Source organism: Bos grunniens, chromosome 21, assembly GCF_055505025.1.
Source record: "Bos grunniens cultivar Pamir isolate PY7600 chromosome 21, Bosgru_T2T1.0, whole genome shotgun sequence".
NCBI lineage: Eukaryota > Metazoa > Chordata > Mammalia > Artiodactyla > Bovidae > Bos > Bos grunniens.
This window is the reverse complement of record NC_141185.1, coordinates 22,851,913-22,874,545: the sequence shown is the minus strand read 5'-3', so window position 1 is coordinate 22,874,545 and position 22,633 is coordinate 22,851,913. Positions and strand designations below refer to the sequence as shown.

General features: G+C 37.2%; 1 protein-coding gene across 36 annotated transcripts in view; it reads left to right on the top strand.

Moving 5' to 3' along the window:
• Positions 1–22,633, top strand: part of MIPOL1 (mirror-image polydactyly 1) — a 360,677-nt gene that overhangs the window by 292,828 nt on the left and 45,216 nt on the right. For 2 of the 36 annotated variants that reach the window (XM_086363466.1, XM_086363486.1), the window contains one exon: positions 13,478–17,801. The exons of 32 other annotated variants lie outside the window; for them this stretch is intronic. In XM_086363466.1, the coding sequence (XP_086219592.1) occupies positions 13,478–13,589 (112 nt within the window). In that variant the 3' untranslated portion in view covers positions 13,590–17,801. Of the gene's footprint in view, positions 1–591; positions 9,026–13,477; positions 17,802–22,633 lie in introns of those variants that run through there. 2 more of the 36 variants (XM_086363474.1, XM_086363480.1) reach the window with 1 other exon arrangement.

Below are 22,633 nucleotides of genomic sequence, written 5' to 3'. Positions count from 1 at the left end.
GTTACACTGACTTCACAGGGAGAGTTTATGTGAAGAATAAACTGGATAGTATGTAAAATTGCCTAGTTTGTAATCAGTTACTGTAGCATTCTGCAAATTATATCATTAGTATCACCACATTTATCAAACCCATCAACTGCCTTTTCTCTACCAAGTCTTCTCCAACATCCTAGAAAATTAAATCACAGTCTTCTGTGTCATAGATATTTTTGGTGAAAAATTACTGCTCTGAAAATAAAGCCCTCCCATTCTGTATTTCCTGTCTCCATCATAGTCCTCAAAAGTTTCAGCCCTTTCCTTCTTCCCTCACTCTTTCTTGTCATTCACGTTCACGTTGCCATCAGTCTCTGTTGTCTACTGCCTAAGTGTCTTCTGATTCCCACCACTCTTCCCTTGTTAATGTCATTAATTCAGGCCCTCATCATCCCTCATGGCTGTTGAAATAATTATTCCTCTAGACTATTGAAATAATCTTAGAACTAGTTTACCTGCCTGTAGCTCTCTCAAAATTTGTCTTCCTTACCGCCACCAGAGTTAATTTTTCTAAAACACTAATCAGGTTATATTATTTCCCTATTTTAAATCTTTCAGGGACTCTTCAACCCCTGCAAGTTAAAGTTTAAACAACTTAGCATGTTATGCTGCTGCTGCTGCTAAGTCGCTCCAGTCGTGTCTGACTCTGTGCGACCCCATAGACGGCAGCCCACCAGGCTCCGCCGTCCCTGGAATTCTCCAGACAAGAACACTGGATTGGGTTGCCATTTCCTTCTCCAATGCATGAAAGTGAAAAGTGAAAATGAAGTTGCTCAGTCATGTCCGACTCTAGCGACCCCATGGACTGCAGCCTACCAGGCTCCTCCATCCATGGGATTTTCCAGGCAAGAGTACTGGAGTGGGGTGCCGGAGGCCTATCACTGGGCTTCTCCCATTGTTTTAGTATCATCTTCCCCCATGATGCCCTACCACAGTATCTCTGCTCATGCCATTTCATCTTCTTAGAAAATATTCCTCCCTTTTAGTGCCTTGCCAGATTTTTGTATTCCTTAAATTCTGATCTAAATGTTACCCCTATGATGCTTCTTTATATTTCCATTCTTTAATGCTTTCATAATACTCAGTCCATACCCTTATTAGAAGTCTCAATCAGCTAGGTGTTAAAATTGCTTTGTATATCTGTATCCTATCTACTCTGATCCCTGCAAAATTAGTCATCATGGAGCTTTTCCAAGCCATAGATGGTGTTCTGTTCATCTTTGTATCCCCATTGCTTCCAAGTACTTGGCACAGATGCCAGCTGTTAAGTGGGTACTCTATAAATGCTTATGAACATACAGACTACTGCTGCTGCTGCTAAGTCGCTTCAGTCATGTCTGACTCTGTGCAACCCCATAGACAGCAGCCCACCAGGCTCCCCTGTCCCTGGGATTCTCCAGACAAGAACACTGGAGTGGGTTGCCATTTCCTTCTCCAATGCATGAAAGTGAAGAGTGAAAGTGAAGTCACTCAGTTGCGTCCAACTTGTAGCGACCCCATGGACTGCAGCCTACCAGGCTCCTCCATCCATGGGATTTTCTAGGCAAGAGTACTGGAGTGGCTTGCCAGACTAGAACAATTTAATAGTTTGATATAATGACAGAAAAGGGTTTCCCTGGTGGCATAGTAGTAAAGAATCCACCTGCCAATGCAGGAGACACAGAGACAGGGATTTATTTGATCCCTGGATCAGGAAGATCTCCTAGAGGAGGAAATGGAAACCACTCCAGTATTCTTATCTGGAGAATCCCATGGACAGAGGCACCTGGCAGGCTACAATCCATGGGTCACAGAAGAGTCAGACACAACTGAGTAATTGAGCACACACACTTGCTAGTGATCAGCTTGTTCTAACCACAGACTTCCATCAAGTTTAATTACATTTAAAAGACCTGAAATCTTCAGTAAATAGGACAGAGAGACCACTATTTCTAATAATTGTATTTTAAATGTATATTTTATTTGTTTGAGTAAATATTTTTCTTAAGTTTTTTAACCTGAGTATATTTGGAAAGGAAAGTTGTACAGAATTACTATCCATAAAGTAGCCAATATTTATAGGCAGATAGTCACTTATAGGGTAAAATGTGATGAATGCCAGACTTCACAAACCAAAAATAACTTCTTGGCCCAGGTATCTGGGTGATACCTAAAATTTCACCAATGGAAATCCATTCCTTTGCCTTCAACATTACTCTCCTTAGGTAGGTCTCTTTTAAATGTATATGTTTGTGGAAGAAGAGCACATAGTGATTTGCCTTTTAGGGTTTGGTTTTTTTTTTTTGCCAATCCTGGATGCAGAGATTTACATGGAGGCTAAAAAAAAGGTTAAGAACATGAGATCTTTGTTATAAAAAACTTCTCTTAATAGTTTTGCCTAGACCTTCCATAGTCCTCATTTATTTAAAAGAAAACTGATGCACTAGTCCACTAAATGATGTTTTTATCACAAGCGATTATAAAATCTGATTCTTTGTGCTGTATTTTTCCACCTGTCTTTCCATCTACAGATACACTTCTTCTGGCCTACAGCAAAAGTTCCCAAAGGGATTTTTAAATATATTTTACTGTAATTAACGTATTTAAGCTACACAGTTACCTAAAAGTATTTACAGCCAGACTGATGTGGTTAGAAAACCTCTCAAAGATCTAGGTTTTAAAATGAAATAACTTTCATCACGTACCATCTTTACTGTGGGCCAAATTTACACTGATGTTTATTTCCTCATAAACTATAACTATATAATGAATAGGTTGGACTAAAATTGTAAGCTTTTAATATATCTTCAAGAAGAAAAATGTATCAACTATTTAGAATTTTCTTTCTGTACTTTAAAAAAATCAGTTACTTAACATTTGCAGGCATTCTAATTTTTAATTGCATAATTAAAATTTCAAAAATCAGCATAAAACATTTCTTTCTGAAATATAGGGCATCCTGTGGCTTTTGAATGCTATTTAAAAAAAAAAAAAGAAAAGAGCATGTAAAGCTAATAAAAGTCTTTCCTGCCGTTGGCCAAATACTGATTTCTATGAAGAAGTTGAAGTTACAAAGAAGTTGTGAATTCTCAGCCTGGTTTCCCTGCTGATGAGTGAGAGCAGTCTGTAGTTCACTTTGAGGTATCAGGGGAGTCGCCATAGTGTCACACAACGGTTCTTAGCGGAGAGCAAACATACTTTCCACAAACTTAGCTGCTTAATCTGTTTGCAGGTTGAATTATAAAACAGGGTAGATGACTCTGGGCGCTGGGAAGGGGAACAGAGCATTTCCAGTTTCTTGACTTTTTTTTTTTTTTTAAAGCGTACTATTATTTAAAAAAAAAAAACCTACAATTTTCATCAAAAGACCACTAAACTTTATAGTTTTGTTGCTAGTTCCAGAATCTGATATTAACTATAATGATAAGTGATTCTGCTCAAATAGTTTTACAAAGTTTAATGTGAAAAGCGTCAATGAATTTTTTACATAGTTGCATTAATACTGTGTTTTCATTAAAATTATTCTACTTCTTGCCAACTTTATCTTGCTATTTTCCCTGTAAATTCTTGGTTGGACTACAAGTTGCAAAGCAATACTAGATGTACTGTGAATGCTTTGTAAATATGATACTTGTTAATTGAATCAAGGAGTACACTTCTTAAATTCTCAACTCAGCATAAGGTTTAAATCCATATTTAATAAAATGTTGAAAGTTTACTTGGATTTATTAGTATTATTAGTAAATGAGGATTTGAAACTTTTCTGGAAATTTCTTCACAATCGTTTTTATATTTGAGATTTTAAAAGCTCTGTGAAATATGATATGTACCTCAGCAAATAATAAGTCAAATAGTTAATTTATTTGTGATAGTTTATGTACAACTGAACACCCCCATCAGCTTTGGACAACACCTTCTAAATCTAGAAGTAATTAGATATAGTTTTTTTATGTCCTTTATATATGGAAAATGGACTCAGATGCTTCCTAAACAGTCATCACAAAATATACATGATCTAACGTGCTTAATTTTTATTCTTGAACACATGATATGCTTTTTAAGAATTTAATGTTCTGGGTTTTTTAATCATAACACATGTTTTTAAATTAAATACCTATTTAACTTATGAAATACATCTTGTACTCTATCAAACAAGTATGTATTTTATAAAAACTTTAATTCCATTATATATTTGTATAGTGATCCCCTCTCTTACACACTGAGTACATAAAGTAGCTTTCCTTAGAGCTACTTTTATTATATACAGAAATACCTACCATGTTTGATAGGTGATATGATTATATTCATTTCTTTATAAAACTAGAGAATTGAGGCTTATACCTTGATCTTCAAGGAACGTCTCACTTTGACATGAAAAAGAAACATAGTTTTAATTGTCTAGCTCATTTCTTTCTACCAGGGAAGGATTAATCTGTGATTATTAAAATTGAGAAATTCCAATGAAGTGGAAAGTAAAAGATCCAGGGTAAAGAAGAAGAGGGGTTCTCTAAACCTAAGTATCTGCCCTGTCCCTGTTAAGTTCCCTTTTATAGTTAATTTTATGGAATGAATCATAAACAGCCTGAAAGTAGGGCCTAAAAAGTTAAATCACAACATGACTTCTTACATTTAATTGGCTTCTTCATTTCGGAGTCTGTCTTCACTAGGTGATCTAGAGTTGGACTAGTATTCATCTCAGCCTACTAAGATAGATAAAACACATTTCAGATGATCATGTGAGGAATGAGAGAAAAAGAATAGAAGTGTTGAATAAGAGACTCATATAGTTTCTTTTTAAGACTAAAATGCAGGAATTTTTATTGTTTTTTATTAATCCCAGTGTTACAGTAATTGAAATAAAAAATACGAGTTCCTATTATTTTAGGGAAATTATTTATTAGTGTTCAGTCACTAAGTCATGTCTGACTCTTTACGACCCCATGCACTGCAGTACACCAGGCTCCTCTGTCTTCCACTATCTCCCAGAGTTTGCTCAAATTCATGTCCATTGAGTCAGTGATGCATCTAACCATCTCATCCTCTTCTGCCCGCTTCTTTTGCCTTCAGGGTCTTTTCTTCAGGTCTTTTCTTCAGTATCAGGCTCTTTTCCAGTCAGTTGGCTCTGCATCAGATAGCCAAAGTATTGGAGCTTCAACTCCAGCATCAGTCCTTCCCATGAATATTCAGGGTTGATTTCCTTTAGGATTGACTGGTTAAATCTCCTTGCTGTCCAAGGGCCTCCCAAAAGTCTCCTCAAGCTCCATAATTTGAAAGCATCAATTCTTTGATGCTCAGCCTTCTTTATGGTCCAACTCTCATGTCTGTACATGACTACTGGAAAAACCATGGCTTTGACTATATGGACCTTTATTAGGGAAATTATAGGACACACTTAATGATGATCAAGTACACTTTAACTGAAACTTGACAAGCTGAAAAAAGTACGAGAGTTCTTACACTGCAGAGATGTCCTATTGTGATTTTCATGCATATACATGAAATGTAAATTCCTTAGAGTGGTCTTATGCTCTAATCAGTACCATTTTCCTAGGTTTCTATTCTTAGCTCCAGTTAAAAGCCTTCTTAATTGTTTAACCCTTGACCCCAGGGTACTTCATAAAGATAGGAGAACTCATCTATCTTACCTGAAAATAGTTTTAGAATTGATAAAAATAAGATATATAAAGTGATTTGAACTTCCTAGGAAAGGTACTTAATATCACCAACCACTAAATATTTTACATACTTCTTTTGTACTCAAGGAAAAAAAGGAAGCTATTGTAGAAATTCGATTTTTTAAAGTTTTCATCGTCCTGCCTGTATGTTGCTCAACCTGATTATACTTGAAAACTCATTCAGAAATTCCTCTTTTGCTTTCTCTACTCTTAAAAGCACAGATGATTGGATATAATGTATCTATCTATTGATACAGAGAATGTTTACATGCTTGCATAAATCAGGGTCTGTTTTTTTTTAATAAATTGTCAGTGTATTCATCTAAAGTCTGCTGTATACTGCTTTACTAGATATAGGATTTATTCCCAGAATATAATTGAAAAATTCTAAATTGAACCCAAGAACAACTAGAAATACAAATTTTACTTGGATTGTAAGATTCCATGTTTGATTCTTTCTTCCCATTATTTCATGTTTGTCTATATCCCCCACTAAAGGATTTTTCCCAAGTGCACATTTGGCCCTCTATAAATGAAAGAATATTGTTTCTTTCACGGTAACTCTGTCTGATAGTGAAATCATAAACACAGTCCTCGCATAAACTTCATTCTTCATCATTTACATTTACAGAGAAAAGAATGCATTCTGTAGCAATATAGTGTATAATAGCAGCTAAAATCCTCCTCCTTTCTTTCTTATATTGTTTTATTAATATATTCCTGAGCAACTCAACAAATATCATTTTTTCCTTCAGTTCTTAACCTAAGTATAAAGAAAAGAATAATTTTGCTACTATAGATTACTTCATTAGCTGTTCCTATGGAAAGACTAACCAGAAGTGAAATTTTTATATAGTAAATAGTATTTTGGAACCTATTACTGAACTTAACTATTTTAATTTTTTTAATTACTTTGACATGTATAGCATTCAAACTAATAGTTCTTGGAACAGCATCATCATTCAACTTTTTCCTTCACATACAATAGTATCCAAAAGCATAGTGAAAGTATGTCTTCTTTCTTTTTGTGTTACACCATTTGACAAGCTACATAATGGTAAAAATAACATAAACATGCTCAAAATCTTGAAATGTCACCTTCTTTAGTTTACTAATCTGCTTTCTGAGCTATGTGTATTTCACATCAGTGTCCCAAGAAGTTCTCTACTACTGATTGGAGGGCCTAATCTTTCCCAGAATGATGGGAGTAGCACAGTTCAAGAACAAGAATGAATCTCTGTATAATCACACCACAATGTGAGGTGACCCTAAGACTGAGAACTGACCAGATACACATATGGGTTTTAAGAAGACTTTCTGATGCTCTTTTTGACACAGCTGTGAGAAGAATGTGGCTAAGGCCCAGTAGTCATTCTTGAGTAGAGCTGGCAAAGGAAACCATGAGGAGAAGAGAATTTAACACATGGGTGTAAGAGAGTACGGCTTCATTGATGTGATCTGAGGGGAATGCCTAATGACTGGAAGAATCAAACTTGGCAATGAAAACACAAAGCTCTTTTCATCAATTCAAACACAGACTCTAAAGCTGCAGATGGTCACCTCCAGCCTTGTCTATTCAGTGTGAGGTTTTATAAAATGGCACTTTGGTGAATACTAATAGATCAAAACAAAGATTTAATAACGTAAAGATGTGGTGTTCATTTTTAAATGAATATACAGGTCAGCGTCTCAGAAAAGGATAAAAAGAATACCTTTTATATGTGGGTCTAAAGTCTTTTTGTTATTTTTCAACTTCAAAAATAAATGACATTTATCTTCAAAACTAAATGACAAATGTACAGATTGTGTTTTATGGAAAACAGTTTACATTATGAAACAGACCAAAATCAGAGTTTATATTTACACATTGATTTCACTACTTTCGTTTGAGGACTCTCAATTTATAACATTTGTTAATGTCATCCTTTAATATTTTCTTGAAACTCACTTGATAGGGCAAATCTGTGTTGCCATTCTCAAGGATTAATCAGTCTAATTAATTTAGGCCAAAATATTTTACAACTGGAATAGAACTTTTTTATTGCCTTTTTAGAAAATGCAAAGAAACATTGTTTAGTACAAAGGAGGCTTTGAACTTTAATGCATTCTTGAAAGGTACTTTGAATTTGATTTTGTAAGATTTTAGAAGTTCATAATTGTATATTTAGTCAAGAGGTAATTCACTATACTCATCTGTTACTAATGCTTACATAACTGAATCTTACTTTAAATTAAAATATGGTGTATTTTTCCAGAACGAATTTTATTACTAGACTTGTTCAGCACTTTACAGTTTATAAAAGTCTTGAGCTAAACCCAAACAAGTAAGCTTTATTTTCTAAAATATGCTTAAAAGATGAACATGACTAATTAATAGCCTTCATATTTCTATTATATGTGAAGTAAATATAATGAATAAGTCTGTGTTCCTAATACTTTTATCTAATAAGTGACCTAGCATGTAATAAAATTCACCCATTCCAGTCCATTTCAGTTCGCTGACTCCTAGAATGTCGACATTCACTCTTGCCATCTCTTGTTTGACCACTTCTAATTTGCCCTGATTCATGGACCTGACATTCCAGGTTCCTATGCAATATTGCTCTTCACAGCATCGGACCTTGCTTCTATCACCAGTCACATCCACAGCTGGTTATTCTTTTTGCTTTGGCTCTATCCCTTCATTCTTTCTGGAGTTATTTCTCCACTAATCTCCAGTAGCATATTGGGCACCTACTGACCTGGGGAGTTTCTCTTTCAGTATCCTATCATTTTGTCTTTTCATACTGTTCATGGGGTTCTCAAGGCAAGAATACTGAAGTGGTTTGCCATTCCCTTCTCCAGTGGACCACGTCCTGTCAGATCTCTCCACCATGACCCGCCCATCTTGGGTTGCCCCACGGGCATGGCTTAGTTTCATTGAGTTAGACAAGGCTGTGGTCCTAGTGTGATTAGATTGACTAGTTTCCTGTGAGTATGGTTTCAGTGTGTTTGCCTCTGATGCCCTCTTGCAACACCTACCGTCTTACTTGGGTTTCTCTTACAGTGGAAGTGAAAAATAGATTTAAGGGCCTAGATCTGATAGATAGAGTGCCTGATGAACTATGGATGGAGGTTTGTGACATTGTACAGGAGATAGGGATCAAGACCATCCCCATGGAAAAGAAATGCAAAAAAGCAAAATGGCTGTCTGAGGAGGCCTTACAAATAGCTGTGAAAAGAAGAGAAGCGAAAAGCAAAGGAGAAAAGGAAAGATATAAGCATCTGAATGCAGAGTTCCAAAGAAGAGATAAGAAAGCCTTCTTCAGCGATCAATGCAAAGAAATAGAGGAAAACAACAGAATGGGAAAGACGAGAGATCTCTTCAAGAAAATCAGAGATACCAAAGGAACATTTCATGCAAAGATGGGCTTGATAAAAGACAGAAATGGTATGCACCTAACAGAAGCAGAAGATATTAAGAAGAGATGGCAAGAATACACAGAAGAACTGTACAAAAAAGATCTTCACGACCCAGATAATCACGATGGTGTGATCATTGACCTAGAGCCAGACATCCTGGAATGTGAAATCAAGTAGGTCTTAGAAAGCATCACTACGAACAAAGCTAGTGGAGGTGATAGAATTCCAGTTGAGCTATTCCAAATCCTGGAAGATGATGCTGTGAAAGTGCTGCACTCAATATGCCAGCAAATTTGGAAAACTCAGCAGTGGCCACAGGACTGGAAAAGGTCAGTTTTCATTCCAGTCCCAAAGAATGCTCAAACTACCGCACAATTGCACTCATCTCACACACTAGTAAAGTAATGCTCAAAATTCTCCAAGCCAGGCTTCAGGAGTACGTGAACCGTGAACTTCCAGATGTTCAAGCTGGTTTTAGAAAAGGCAGAGGAACCAGAGATCAAATTGCCAACATCCGCTGGATCATCGAAAAAGCAAGAGAGTTCCAGAAAAACATCTATTTCTGATTTATTGACTATGCCAAAACCTTTGTGTGGATCACAATAAACTGTGGAAAATTCTGAAAGAGATGGGCATACCAGACCACCTGACCTGCCTCTTGAGAAACCTATATGCAGGTCAGGAGGCAACAGTTAGAACTGGACATGGAACAACAGACTGGTTCCAAATAGGAAAAGAAGTACGTCAAGGCTGTACCTTGTCACCCTGTTTATTTAACTTCTATGCAGAGTACATCATGAGAAAGGCTGGGCTGGAAGAAGCACAAGCTGGAATCAAGATTGCCAGGAGAAATATCAATAACCTCAGATAGGCAGATGACACCACCCTTATGGCGGAAAGTGAAGAGGAACTAAAAAGCCTCTGGATGAAAGTGAAAGTGGAGAGTGAAAAAGTTGGCTTAAAGCCCAACATTCAGAAAACGAAGATCATGGCATCCAGTCCCATCAGTTCATGGGAAATAGATGGGGAAACAGTGGAAACAGTGTCAGACTTTATTTTGGGGGCTCCAAAATCACTGCAGATGGTGACTGCAGCCATGAAATTAAGACGCTTACTCCTTAGAAGGAAAGTTATGACCAACCTAGATAGCATATTGAAAAGCAGAGACATTACTTTGCCAACAAAGGTTCGTCTAGTCAAGGCTATGGTTTTCCCTGTGGTCATGTATGGATGTGAGAGTTGGACTGTGAAGAAGGCTGAGCACTGAAGAATTGATGCTTTTGAACTGTGGTGTTGGAGAAGACTCTTGAGAGTCCCTTGGACTGCAAGGAGATCCAACCAGTCCATTCTGAAGGAGATCAGCCCTGGGATTTCTTTGGAAGGAATGATACTAAAGCTGAAACTCCAGTACTTTGGCCACCTCATGCGAAGAGTTGACTGATTGGAAAAGACTCTGATGATGGGAGGGATTGGGGGCAAGAGGAGAAGGGGACGACAGAGGATGAGATGGCTGGATGGCATCACTGACTCAATGGAAGTGAGTCTCAGTGAACTCCAGGAGTTGGTGATGGCATGCTGCGATTCATGGGGTCGCAAAGAGTCGGACACGACTGAGCAACTGATCTGATCTGATCTGATTTGAACATATAATAAAATACTAGAGTTGAAAGTTAAGAGGAAGGCAACCAAGTATTTAGTAGAAATACCAGTAAACTAAGGGCCCTTGGCTGTCATTAACTGGGTGTGTACAAATTAATTAGATTGTGTTTCTTCTCAGTTTCCTCATCTGGAAGATGGAGCTGATAGACTTGCTGTAACTACTTTTAAACGTAATTGTGAGAATCAAATAATATGCATGTATATAGAAGTACTTTGAAAAATATACACTTTATAAATGCAAGCCATAGACTGAAGAATATCTTCTACTTATAATATACATTTTAGATTAAAAATTATTATTACCGCTTTGGAACCAGAAATGAGTGAGTTAGAAAAATAATATTTTAGCCTCAGAGATGTTGTAGATGTCATGTAACTGGAAAAAGTGATTCTCCACACAGATCTTGGAAACTAAAAGTAAAGAGGATTCTGTGCTTTCTCATACATTACTGGTGGGATTGCAAAATAGTGGGAGAAAAAAAAAAAGCCCTATGGTGGAGAATTTGATGGTATCTAACAAAATCACGGGATTCCCAGGTGGTGCTAGTGGTAAAGAAATAGCCTACCAATGCAGGAGAAATATGAGATGCCAGTTTTATTCCAAGGTCAGGAAGATCCCCTGGATGAAGACATGGCAACCACTCCAGTATTCTTGCCTGGAGAATCCCATGGACCGGGAAACCTGGCAGGGTGCAGTCTATAGGGTCACAAAGAGTTGGATGCTACTGAAGCAACTTAGCACGCACACACAACAAAATTACATTTGCCCTTTGACTAAGGAAAATCACTTTTAGGAATTCCTTCTAAGGAATTCCTCCTAAGAACTGTAGTATTATTATCATCATTACTGTTATTTAGTGAATGCACTGAGTGGCATGTGAGATCCTAGTTCACTGATCAGGGATCAAACCTGTGCCCCCTGCAGTGGAAGCACAGTCTTAACCAATGGACCATCAGAGAACCCCTACAGTATTATTTTTAATAGCAAACAGAAACAACCCAAATCGGAGAGTAGATGAATAAAGCGTGCATATATTTGCATAGTGTAATACATGTGCTTACTCAGTCATGTCTGCCTCTTTGCAACCCCATGACTGTGGCCTGTCAGGCGGCTCTGTCCATGGAATTCTACAGGCGAGCACACTGGAGTGGGTTGCCATTTCCTACTCCAGGGGATCTTCCCGATCCAAGAATCAATCCTGCATCTCCTGAGTCTCCTGCATTGCAGGCAGATTCTGTACCACTGCACCACCTGGGGTAGTGCTTAGTGTGATACAGTGCAACTGTAAAAAAAAGATACAATAGTAAGTGAAAGTGAAAGTTTAGTTGCTCAGTCATTTCCAACTCTGCGACCCCATGGACTGTAGCCTACCAGGCTCCTCCATCCACGGGATTTTCCAGGTAAGAATACTGGAGTGGGTTGCCATTTCCTTCTCCAGAGGATCTTCCTGACCCAGGGATCGAACCCGAATCTCCCACATCATAGGCAGATGCTTTACTGTCTGAGCCACCAGGGAAAATAGTAAGGAAGCTGTCTATAAATGAATATTGATTGACATATTGCTAATTGGAAAAAAAATCAAGTATTTATAATATAAGTGAGAAATAAGGATAAAAAGAACAGGAGGGATGTTTATCCTTTGGAGGTAGATAGGAAAGAGACACAGGCATAGGATGGTAATGCAACTTTTTGAACTATGTCTTTTTGTATAGTTTGACTTTTGAACCGTGTGTGTGTTTTAAATATTTAGAAATTAAAATCAAATGAAAAAATTAAAAAGCACCCATGAAAACAAATACAAATAGAAATAAATATACCTGACTATATCAGATTGGTTAGATTCTTATAGAGAGAAAATAATTAACTCAAGTGTCTTTTGACTGTTAGACTGACTATGCATCATTAAAGGCGTATGTTTTAAGGACAAGAAGAAATGCAAAGTAATCTTAAACTTTGCTCAGTATATTCATACTTAGTTGTACTACTGGTTATTAAAATCTTAAAACTTTTCTTTATATTGTTGGACTAAGGAGCTATGTAAATATTATTAGGAGCCAAAATTTACACTGTAAAATAAATGGCATTAAGAAAAAGAAACTGTAATACTCAATTTGAGTTGAAACTATCAGTATGAATTTTGATTTAAAAAAATGTATATTTTTCCTTAGCTTTATTTATTGAAAAGGCCTTAGAAGCAAGGGATACACCTAAACACCCAAATTTTGGTTTCTGACTACATTTCTTATTAAAGGGTATCAAAGCTTCTGGGTCTGGATCATGGAAAGTACAGTGAGTCTAGATTATCATTTTGTACCAGAAAGCAAGAACTTTCTGGTTTTTGCTCAGAGACTAATAGAGTCATGTAGAAAGGGCACGGGAACAGCTTGACAAAGTTCCCATAGACCAAAATTGAAACAATGTATGCATCAAAAGAAGTGTATTTGATTATAAAATCCTTAACTGTTACACTTAGGATCTATAAAGATACTTTTTTTTAAAAAAAGATGGAAGTTAGAAAGGAAGAATGCCTTTTGTAAAGAAGAGTGTGCTGTGCTATTGTGCTCAGTCGCGTCCAACTCTGTGACTGCGTGGACTGTGGCCCGCCAGGCTCCTCTGTCCTTGGAATTTTCCAAGCAAGAATACTGGAGTGGGTTGCCATTTTCTACTCCAGGGGATCTTCCCAACCCAAGGCTTGAACCTGCATCTCTTGTGTCTCCTGTTTTGGCAGGTGGATTCTTTTACCACCGTACCACCTGGGAAGCCCCATGGAAGGAGAATGGGAGTTAACATGGAGTAATAGAATCAGAAAACTACCATCTTGTAACCCCTACTGTAATTAATTCAAGCGAAGACCATTCCATCAGCCATGTAATGAGTTAAAAGAAGCTACTTTGGCACTAGAGTCAGTCAGTCTAGTTTGGGGAAACCTACTTAGCATATACCAAAGAGTTTAGAGCTTAAAAATCAGAGAGGGCTTAGACATGGGGATTTAAGATGTCAAGTGCCTTCAAACAATATTTAGGGATTTATTATTAAAATTTACTTTAGAAATTTTTCTTACTCAAATATTCTGTGCTTATGTAAATCATAGAAGATAGACCTAAACCATTCAACCTTTTATCAAAATTGATCTTTTAAAGAAACTCACTATAAAGAAGTTTTGCCTTAGAGATTTTATCAATCTTAGACTAGGTGCTGATCTTTTATTTAAATTTTGGGGGTTTTTTTATCATGGGGTTTTTGTGTTACTTTTTATTTTTTGAAATGTTGCATTAAAATATTATTTATCTTCATAATGAGCGTTTTTACACCTCTTTCAATTGTTCATCTGAATTGAGTGTCCCATTCACCTCTCCCTAGATTTAGCCCTGAATACTCTATAGATGAAAAAGACACTCTCAGAGTGCACTTCTCGTTTACCCTTATTCAAAAATAAGAACAGCTTACTTAGTTTTCCTAGTTTGTATGATTTCTATTGAATGGTGTTTCATGTTCAGAAATAATAGTCATACAGTGGAGCTGAAAAACTGTGGTTCTTCCCATTCTGTGGAAATTGACCAGGTTTTTAATTATATACTGTCCAGTAAGCCTACCACTCTCTGAATTTCTGTGTCTTACTTTATGGTCATTACCTGCACCACTTTTTTCAACTGTTGCTTTGTCTTTATTTCAATCATCTGGGTAGATGGGTTATTATATCTATCAACAGTAAGGCTGTGATTGTATTCTAGCCCCTGTTTATTTCAATTTGAGAATATTTGGTTTTTATGAATCAAAGATAAGTCGGATAGAGAAAATGACTGTGCTGATTCTGCTTAATAAGTTGAATATTACTTTTACTTTGTAGGCCCCTGGCTTAGTCTGAAGTTTGAAGGTACATTGATATATTATCTCTTCTAGTCTCCCAACGGATGTTGCCAGTCTTTTGAATTAAACTTGAAGAAGGTTGATTTGTATTCCCTCTTAATCAAAATTTGAAATGTTGACATTAGAAAATTTCATTCAGTGCTAATTATATATGACTTTTATGAAAGTTAGGAAGGAAAGAATCCTACATTTTAAAGTTTAGTATCAGCATAAAGCCCTGTGAAAACAATAGTGAGTAGTTAATAAGCCATCTTAATAAGATACCTTAATAAAACTAACCAGTTATTCTAGCTTGCTGCATTTCACTTGGCAGTATAAAAATCAATGACTTTACTTCCTCCATCATTAATTGAAACTTTTCTGGGTTTAAAATGATCAAAAACCTCAGCAATGTTATAGCAATGTTTCCTAACCTTTCTTGACTCTTAATTCCCTTTAGTAGTAATACATATTCACTAGGCAGAGTTTTAAGTATCCTTCTTGCATTGGTATAAGATAAAGAAGTTAATTTGCATTGATTGTTTTTTAAGTTTTATGTTAAGTACACTCTTTAGTATTCATATGTAACATCACATGGTATTTCACATACATATAAGGAAGTATTAATAGATTAAAATTTCATAATGTCTTATGGCATTAAATAACTGCTTGTGAGATAATATTTGAAATTCTTAGCATTTTACTTTTAAAATGAAATAACAGTGGTTTTTCAACCTTTGTTTGCTGAAATATTTCCACAGGTAGCACATTATGATTGTTTTGGGTCTGTACTCCAATGTATGTAAAGCTAAATTAAATATTATTATATATCATGGGCTTCCCCAGTGGCTCAGTGGTAAAGAATCCTCCTGCAATGCAGGATACCTGGGTTCTATCCCTGAATTGGGAAGATCCCCAAGATCCCCTGAAGAATGGAATGGCTATCTACTCCAGTATTCTGGCCTGGAGAATTCCATGGACTGTAATCCATGGGGTTGCAGAGAGTGGGACTCAACTGAGCAACTTTCACTTTCTTTTTTTCATTATTTTATATAATATTCCTTTCATCATGAGCAAAGTATACAACTCCAAGACCTGATTTGTTAGTGAACTTACTAAATATTATCTTTACTGGTCCAGTTTATGCATTTAGCTTTTATGCCAACACTAATTTTGCTCTAAAATACTCTGCAGTTTGCTGTTACATGATACTAGCCCCACAGCTAGCTTTTTCAGTCTGAGTATGCTTAATATATTCTATAATAAATCAATAAAATCTTGTAATATACCTATTCCTATCTCTATGAAGCAATTGTAAGCAAACTGTAAGTGAATGCATGAATCAAAAAGGTATGTTTCAATGAGACTGACTCTGAGAACATTTGATTTTAACAATATATGTCATTTATTGTATGGTATAAATTGGTTGTAGCACTGATTATAAGTTTTTGAATAATAAATCCAGTTAATAGTAAAACAAAATGTTTATATCATGGGAATACATTTTAAGTATTCTGAAAAGCTACATATTAGTGATCTTTAAGTAAATTAATGAATCATATTTCTTATTTAGGGAATGAAACTGGCACCTGTTAATAAAATTTTTATCTTTAGTCATTGAATTTTATATTGGTTTCATAAATTTTCTATTATCATATTATAATAGATCGCAAAAATGCATTGAAAGTGTGTTAGTCGCTCAGTCATGTCTGACTGTTTGCAACCCCACAGTCTGTAGCCCACTAGACTCCTCTGTCCATGGGATTTCCCAGGCAAGAATACTAGAATGGGTTGCCATTCCCTTCTCCAGAGGATCTTCCCAACCCAGAGATCAAACCCAGGTCTCGTGCATTGCAGGTGAATTCTTGGCCATCTGAGCCACAGGGAAGCCCCCAAAATGGATTTTTTTTAATGCATTAAAAACTTTGAATACATTTAAATACAATTTAACACAGTAAACTCTACATTGATTAAATAACTGTGTTATAAAGCTGAGAATAAAATGAATGCATCAAAAAAGTTCCTTTATAATCATGTTGTCTTGCTCATTTTAAAATAATTCCTGGGACTTCCCTTGTGGCCCAGTGGCTAAGACTTCACAGTCCAGAAGCAGGAGTGTAAGTTCAATCCCTGGTCAAGGAACTAGATCCTGCATGCTGCAACCAAGAGCCAGTGCGGCCAGATTAACATAATAGTTCCTGCTTGATGTAATGCTTCATTACCTGTTAAAATTTTGTTGTTTTAAATAGCTAACCCATTCAGTTGTCCAATTGTTTAAAGAAACTGTACTTTCATGATAAAACATAGCTTTGACACTCTTTTCCTGACATTTTGTCACTTTAAGAAATAGCCCTTTTGACCATTAGACAGGGGTTATTTGTATTCATAATTAGTTGATATAGACATCCTAATTAGTTACTGTAAAGTGAAAAAGTAAATATAAATCATTACAGCTGAATTGATTGAGGAAGTGAATAGTCATTTCAATATAAATATTAGAATCTTTTCACTTCTCAGAAATTAATGCATTTTATTATAAATAAAAAGATAAAAGAGAAAGTTCCTTAATGGATGAAAGGCTGTAATTTAAATATTTCACCAATAATAATAAGCCAGATCTTGAACAATTTTATTCGTGTTTTATTCAACAAATATTTTAAAAGCACATAGTGTCAGGCATGGGTGAACGAAGACAACCTGTACATTGAGTTCACGAAGCAAACCTTCCTTCAGAAGAGATGGTAGTAAACATGCATACAAATAAGTGTATTGCTATAATTTGTACTTAATATGATGAGGGAAAATTCTCTACAAACCGTAAGAGAATAAAACAGATCTAATTCAGATTTGTGTTAAAGGGAGGATGGTTTTACTAAGCTGGGGCTGAAAGTATAAATTGGAATTAGCCAGGGGGAAACCCTTCTGTGTGTAAGCCAAAGCAAAGAAATTGGTGCGTGGGAGAAACTGAAGAAAGATCTTTGTGAGCAGAGGGCAGCTTGGAACAAAAAAGAAGGATGGAGTAGTCTTGTAGAGTCAGATCTTGAGGAACCTTGTAACCCTCGTCAAGGTTTTTGTCTGTTAGTTTCCATTTTTTAATTTAAACAGTAGAATTCCTTGATCTGTTTTAATAAGAGTACATGTTCTTATTTGCATATTTAAAAGATTAACCCTGAATGCTCTGTGGAGGATGAATTTGAATAAGAAAAGAAGTAGAGAGACTCACTAGGAAGAAATAGCAGTCATGAGACACTGTGATGACTTGGACCGGTGGGAACTTGAGATGTACATGAAATCCGAGCAATAAACTTCCTGTATAATGATGTGGAGTGTTTTGGAGAATGCCCAAACTTTTGTCTTGAGCAACCTGATAGACAGTAATACCTTTTGTTGAGATTGACAAAACCAGAGGAAGAACAGAGATGAAAGAGAAGGACGTTTCTAAGAGTTTGAGTTGTATGCAGGACATCCTAATAGCTGTCCATCTTGGGATCTTAATTTCTCAAGGAAGAGGCTTTCACTTATTAACAGATAATCCTTCAGAATTGTTAGTCCATTTAAGAAGGGCTTCCCAGGTGGTCCAGCTGGTAAAGAATCTGCCTGTCAATACAGGAGATACAAGAGATGCAGGTTCAAGCCCTGGGTTGGGAAGATCCCCTGGAGTAGGAAATGGCAACCTGCCCCAGTATTCTTGCCTGGAAAATTCCATGGACAGAGGAGCCTGGTGGGCTACAGTCCATGGGTTGCAAAGAATTGGACGCAACTGAGCATGCATGCACACTCCATTTAAGAAAATATTTGACATTTATGTCCCTTAAATATTAAGTGATCAGTTATATTTAGAGTTTAAAATTCTAATGAAAAGTGAGTTTAAAATTCTAATGAAAAGAGGATAACCTGCAGTTTTCTTGCATGATAATCATACCAATAGGCTATATGAGGAGACCAGATAACATTCTGTGATATGATTGATGTCTACAATAACAGATATAACCTAAGAACATTATTTAGTTAGTATATTTTTCCTTCCCATAGAATATATCATTTTTATCCAAAAATTTTCATTGAACCATCTTGCCAAGAATCACTTTAAGTGTTAAAATTACATCACTTATACATATGTGTCACTATTTTGTTCCAGAACTCTTCCTTACTATATATATTTATTTCCTGCTAATAATGTACTTGTATCATATTAAAAGATATAATGAATACACATTAACAAAGGAATTTCTTAGTTGTCCAGTGGTTAAGACTACACACTTCCACTGCACAGGTTCCATCCATGGATGAGGAACTAGGATCCTGCAAGCCAAAAAATAAAAATAAATAAAACATCTTACACACTCTGTGCCTTTTAAAAAAGATACATATTAACCAGCTAGGTACATAATTTGAAAACATAATTTTGTCATATTTTGTAAGACAAAAATATTTTGCTTTTGAGGTTTTATATTAGCCTAGTTATCATCTTCTCTCTAACAAATTACTCCAAAACGTAATAGCTTAAAACTATTATTATTACCCTGGGCTTCCCTGTGGCTCAAATGGTAAAGAATCGAACTGAAATGTGGGAGGCCGGTTTGATCTTGGATTGGGAAGATCCCCTGGAGAAAGGAATGGCAATCCATTCCAGTATTCTTGCCTGGAAAATTCCATGGACAGAGGAGCCTGGCAGGCTACATACAGTCCATGGGGTCGCAAAGAGTCAGACATGACTGAGCAACTAACACTTTCTTTTCACTTTCATTATTATTTTCATTTCCTTGGATAAAGGACCTCAGTAGAGCTTAGCTGAGTCCTGTGGTTCCAGGTGTGTCGCAAGCTGCAGTAATCTCACGGCCTGACTGGGAAGGATCTACTTTCTAGGTGACCCACGTGGTTGTTGTCAGGATTCGGATCTCACAAGCTGTTAAACTAAAGCTACTCAGTTCTTCTCACACTCAAGGCCTCAGCTTTCTTTAGTTCCTTGCTATGTGGGTCTCTCCATGTAGCATCTCAGAACTTGGCAGGTAGCTTCACTGGAATGGCCAAGGAAGACAGAGAGAGAGTACACTAGCAGAATGGAAGCCACAGCCTTTTCTAGCAGTCTTAGAAGTGACATTCCATCACTTTTGCCATGTTCTGTTCGTTAGAACCAAATCCTTGGGTCCAGTCCCCACCAATGGGGAGGGGATTACACAATGGTATAAATACCAGAAGGCAAGCCTCATTGGAAGCCATGTCAGAAGCCACCTTCCTCAAAGTTTTCAGAAGGTTATTTTTATTGGGCCTTAGGGAGCTAAGATAATCACGATGGTATGATCACTCACCTATAGCCAGACATCCTGGAATGTGAAGTCAAGTGGGCCTTAGAAAGCATCACTACAAACAAAGCTAGTGGAGGTGATGGAATTCCAGTTGAGCTATTCCAAATCCTGAAAGATGATGCTGTGAAAGTGCTGCACTCAATATGCCAGCAAATTTGGAAAACTCAGCAGTGGCCACAGGACTGGAAAAGGTCAGTTTTCATTCCAATCCCAAAGAAAGGCAATGCCAAAGAATGCTCAAACTACCACACAATTGCACTCATCTCACATGCTAATAAAGTAGTGCTCAAAATTCTCCAAGCCAGGCTTCAGGAGTACGTGAACCGTGAACTTCCAGATGTTCAAGCTGGTTTCAGAAAAGGCAGAGGAACCAGAGATCAAATTGCCAACATCCTCTGGATCATGGAAAAAGCAATAGAGTTCCAGAAAAACATCTATTTCTGCTTTATTGACTATACCAAAGCCTTTGACTGTGTGGATCACAGTAAACTGTGGAAAATTCTGAAAGAGATGGGAATCCCAGACCACCTGACCTGCCTCTTGAGAAACCTATATGCACGTCAGGAAGCAACGGTTAGAACTGGACATGGAACAACAGACTGGTTCCAAATAGGAAAAGGAGTACGTCAAGGCTGTATGTTGTCACCCTGCTTATTTAACTTATATGCAGAGTACATCATGAGAAAGGCTGGGCTGGAAGAAGCACAAGCTGGAATCAAGATTGCTGGGAGAAATATCAATAACCTCAGGTATGCAGATGACACCACCCTTATGGCAGAAAGTGAAGAGGAACTAAAAAGCCTCTTGATCAAAGTGAAAGAGGAGAGTGGAAAAGTTGGCTTAAAGCTCAACATTCAGAAAACTAAGATCATGGCATCTGGTCCCATCAGTTCATAGGAAATAGATGGGGAAACAGTGGAAACAGTGTCAGACTTTATTTTTGCGGGCTCCAGAATCACTGCAGATGGTGATTACAGCCATGAAATTAAAAGACGCTTACTCCTTAGAAGGAAAGTTATGACCAACCTAGATAGCATATTCAAAAGCAGAGACATTACTTTGCCAACAAAGGTCCGTCTAGTCAAGGCTATGGTTTTCCCTGTGGTCATGTATGGATGTGAGAGTTGGACTGTGAAGAAAGCTGAGCGCTGAAGAATTGTGTTGAAGAAGACTCTTGAGAGTCCCTTGGACTACAAGGAGATCCAGCCAGTCCATCCTAGAGGAGATCAGTCCTGGGTGTTCATTGGAAGGACTGATGCTGAAGCTCCAATACTTTGGCCACCTCATGCGAAGAGTTGACTCATTGGAAAAGACCCTGATGCTGGGAGGGATAGGGGGCAGGAGGAGAAGGGGACAACAGAGGATGAGATGGCTGGATGGCATCACGGACTCGATGGACATGAGTTTGAGTGAACTCCAGGAATTGGTGATGGACAGGGAGGCCTGGCATGCTATGATTCACGGGGTCACAAAGAGTCAGACATGACTGAGTGACTGAACTGAACTGAACTGAACTGAGGAAGCTAAGAATTGGTGGTGTCTATGGACTGGAATGCAAAAGTAGGAAGTCAAGAAACACCTGAAGTAACAGGCAAATTTGGCCTTGGAATACGGAATGAAGCAGGGCAAAGACTAACAGAGTTTTGCCAAGAAAATGCACTGGTCATAACAAACACCCTCTTCCAACAACACAAGAGAAGACTCTATACATGGACATCACCAGATGGTCAACACTGAAATCAGATTGATTATATTCTTTGCAGCCAAAGATGGAGAAGCTCTATACAGTCAGCAAAAACAAGACCAGGAGCTGACTGTGGCTCAGACCATGAACTCCTTATTCCCAAATTCAGACTTAAATTGAAGAAAGTAAGGAAAACCACTAGACCATTCCGGTATGACCTAAATCAAATCCCTTATGATTATACAGTGGAAGTGAGAAATAGATTTAAGGGCCTAGATCTGATAGATAGAGTGCCTGATGAACTATGGAATGAGGTTCGTGACATTGTACAGGAGACAGAGATCAAGACCATCCCCATGGAAAAGAAATGCAAAAAAGCAAAATGGCTGTCTGGGGAGGCCTTACAAATAGCTGTGAAAAGAAGAGAAGCGAAAAGCAAAGGAGAAAAGGAAAGATATAAACATCTGAATGCAGAGTTCCAAAGAATAGCAAGAAGAGATAAGAAAGCCTTCTTCAGTGATCAATACAAAGAAATAGAGGAAAACAACAGAATGGGAAAGACTAGAGATCTCTTCAAGAAAATCAGAGATACCAAAGGAACATTTCATGCAAAGATGGGCTCGATAAAGGACAGAAATGGTATGCACCTAACAGAAGCAGAAGATATTAAGAAGAGATGGCAAGAATACACAGGAGGACTGTACAAAAAAGATCTTCATGACCCAGAGAATCACGATGGTGTGATCACTGACCTACAGCCAGACATCCTGGAATGTGAAGTCAAGTGAGCCTTAGAAAGCATCACTACAAACAAAGCTAGTGGAGGTGATAGAATTCCAGTTGAGCTATTCCAAATCCTGGAAGATGATGCTGTGAAAGTGCTGCACTCAATATGCCAGCCAATTTGGAAAACTCAGCAGTGGCCACAGGACTGGAAAAGGTCAGTTTTCATTCCAATCCCAAAGAAAGGCAATGCCAAAGAATGCTCAAACTACCGCACAATTGCACTCATCTCACACACTAGTAAAGTAATGCTCAAAATTCTCCA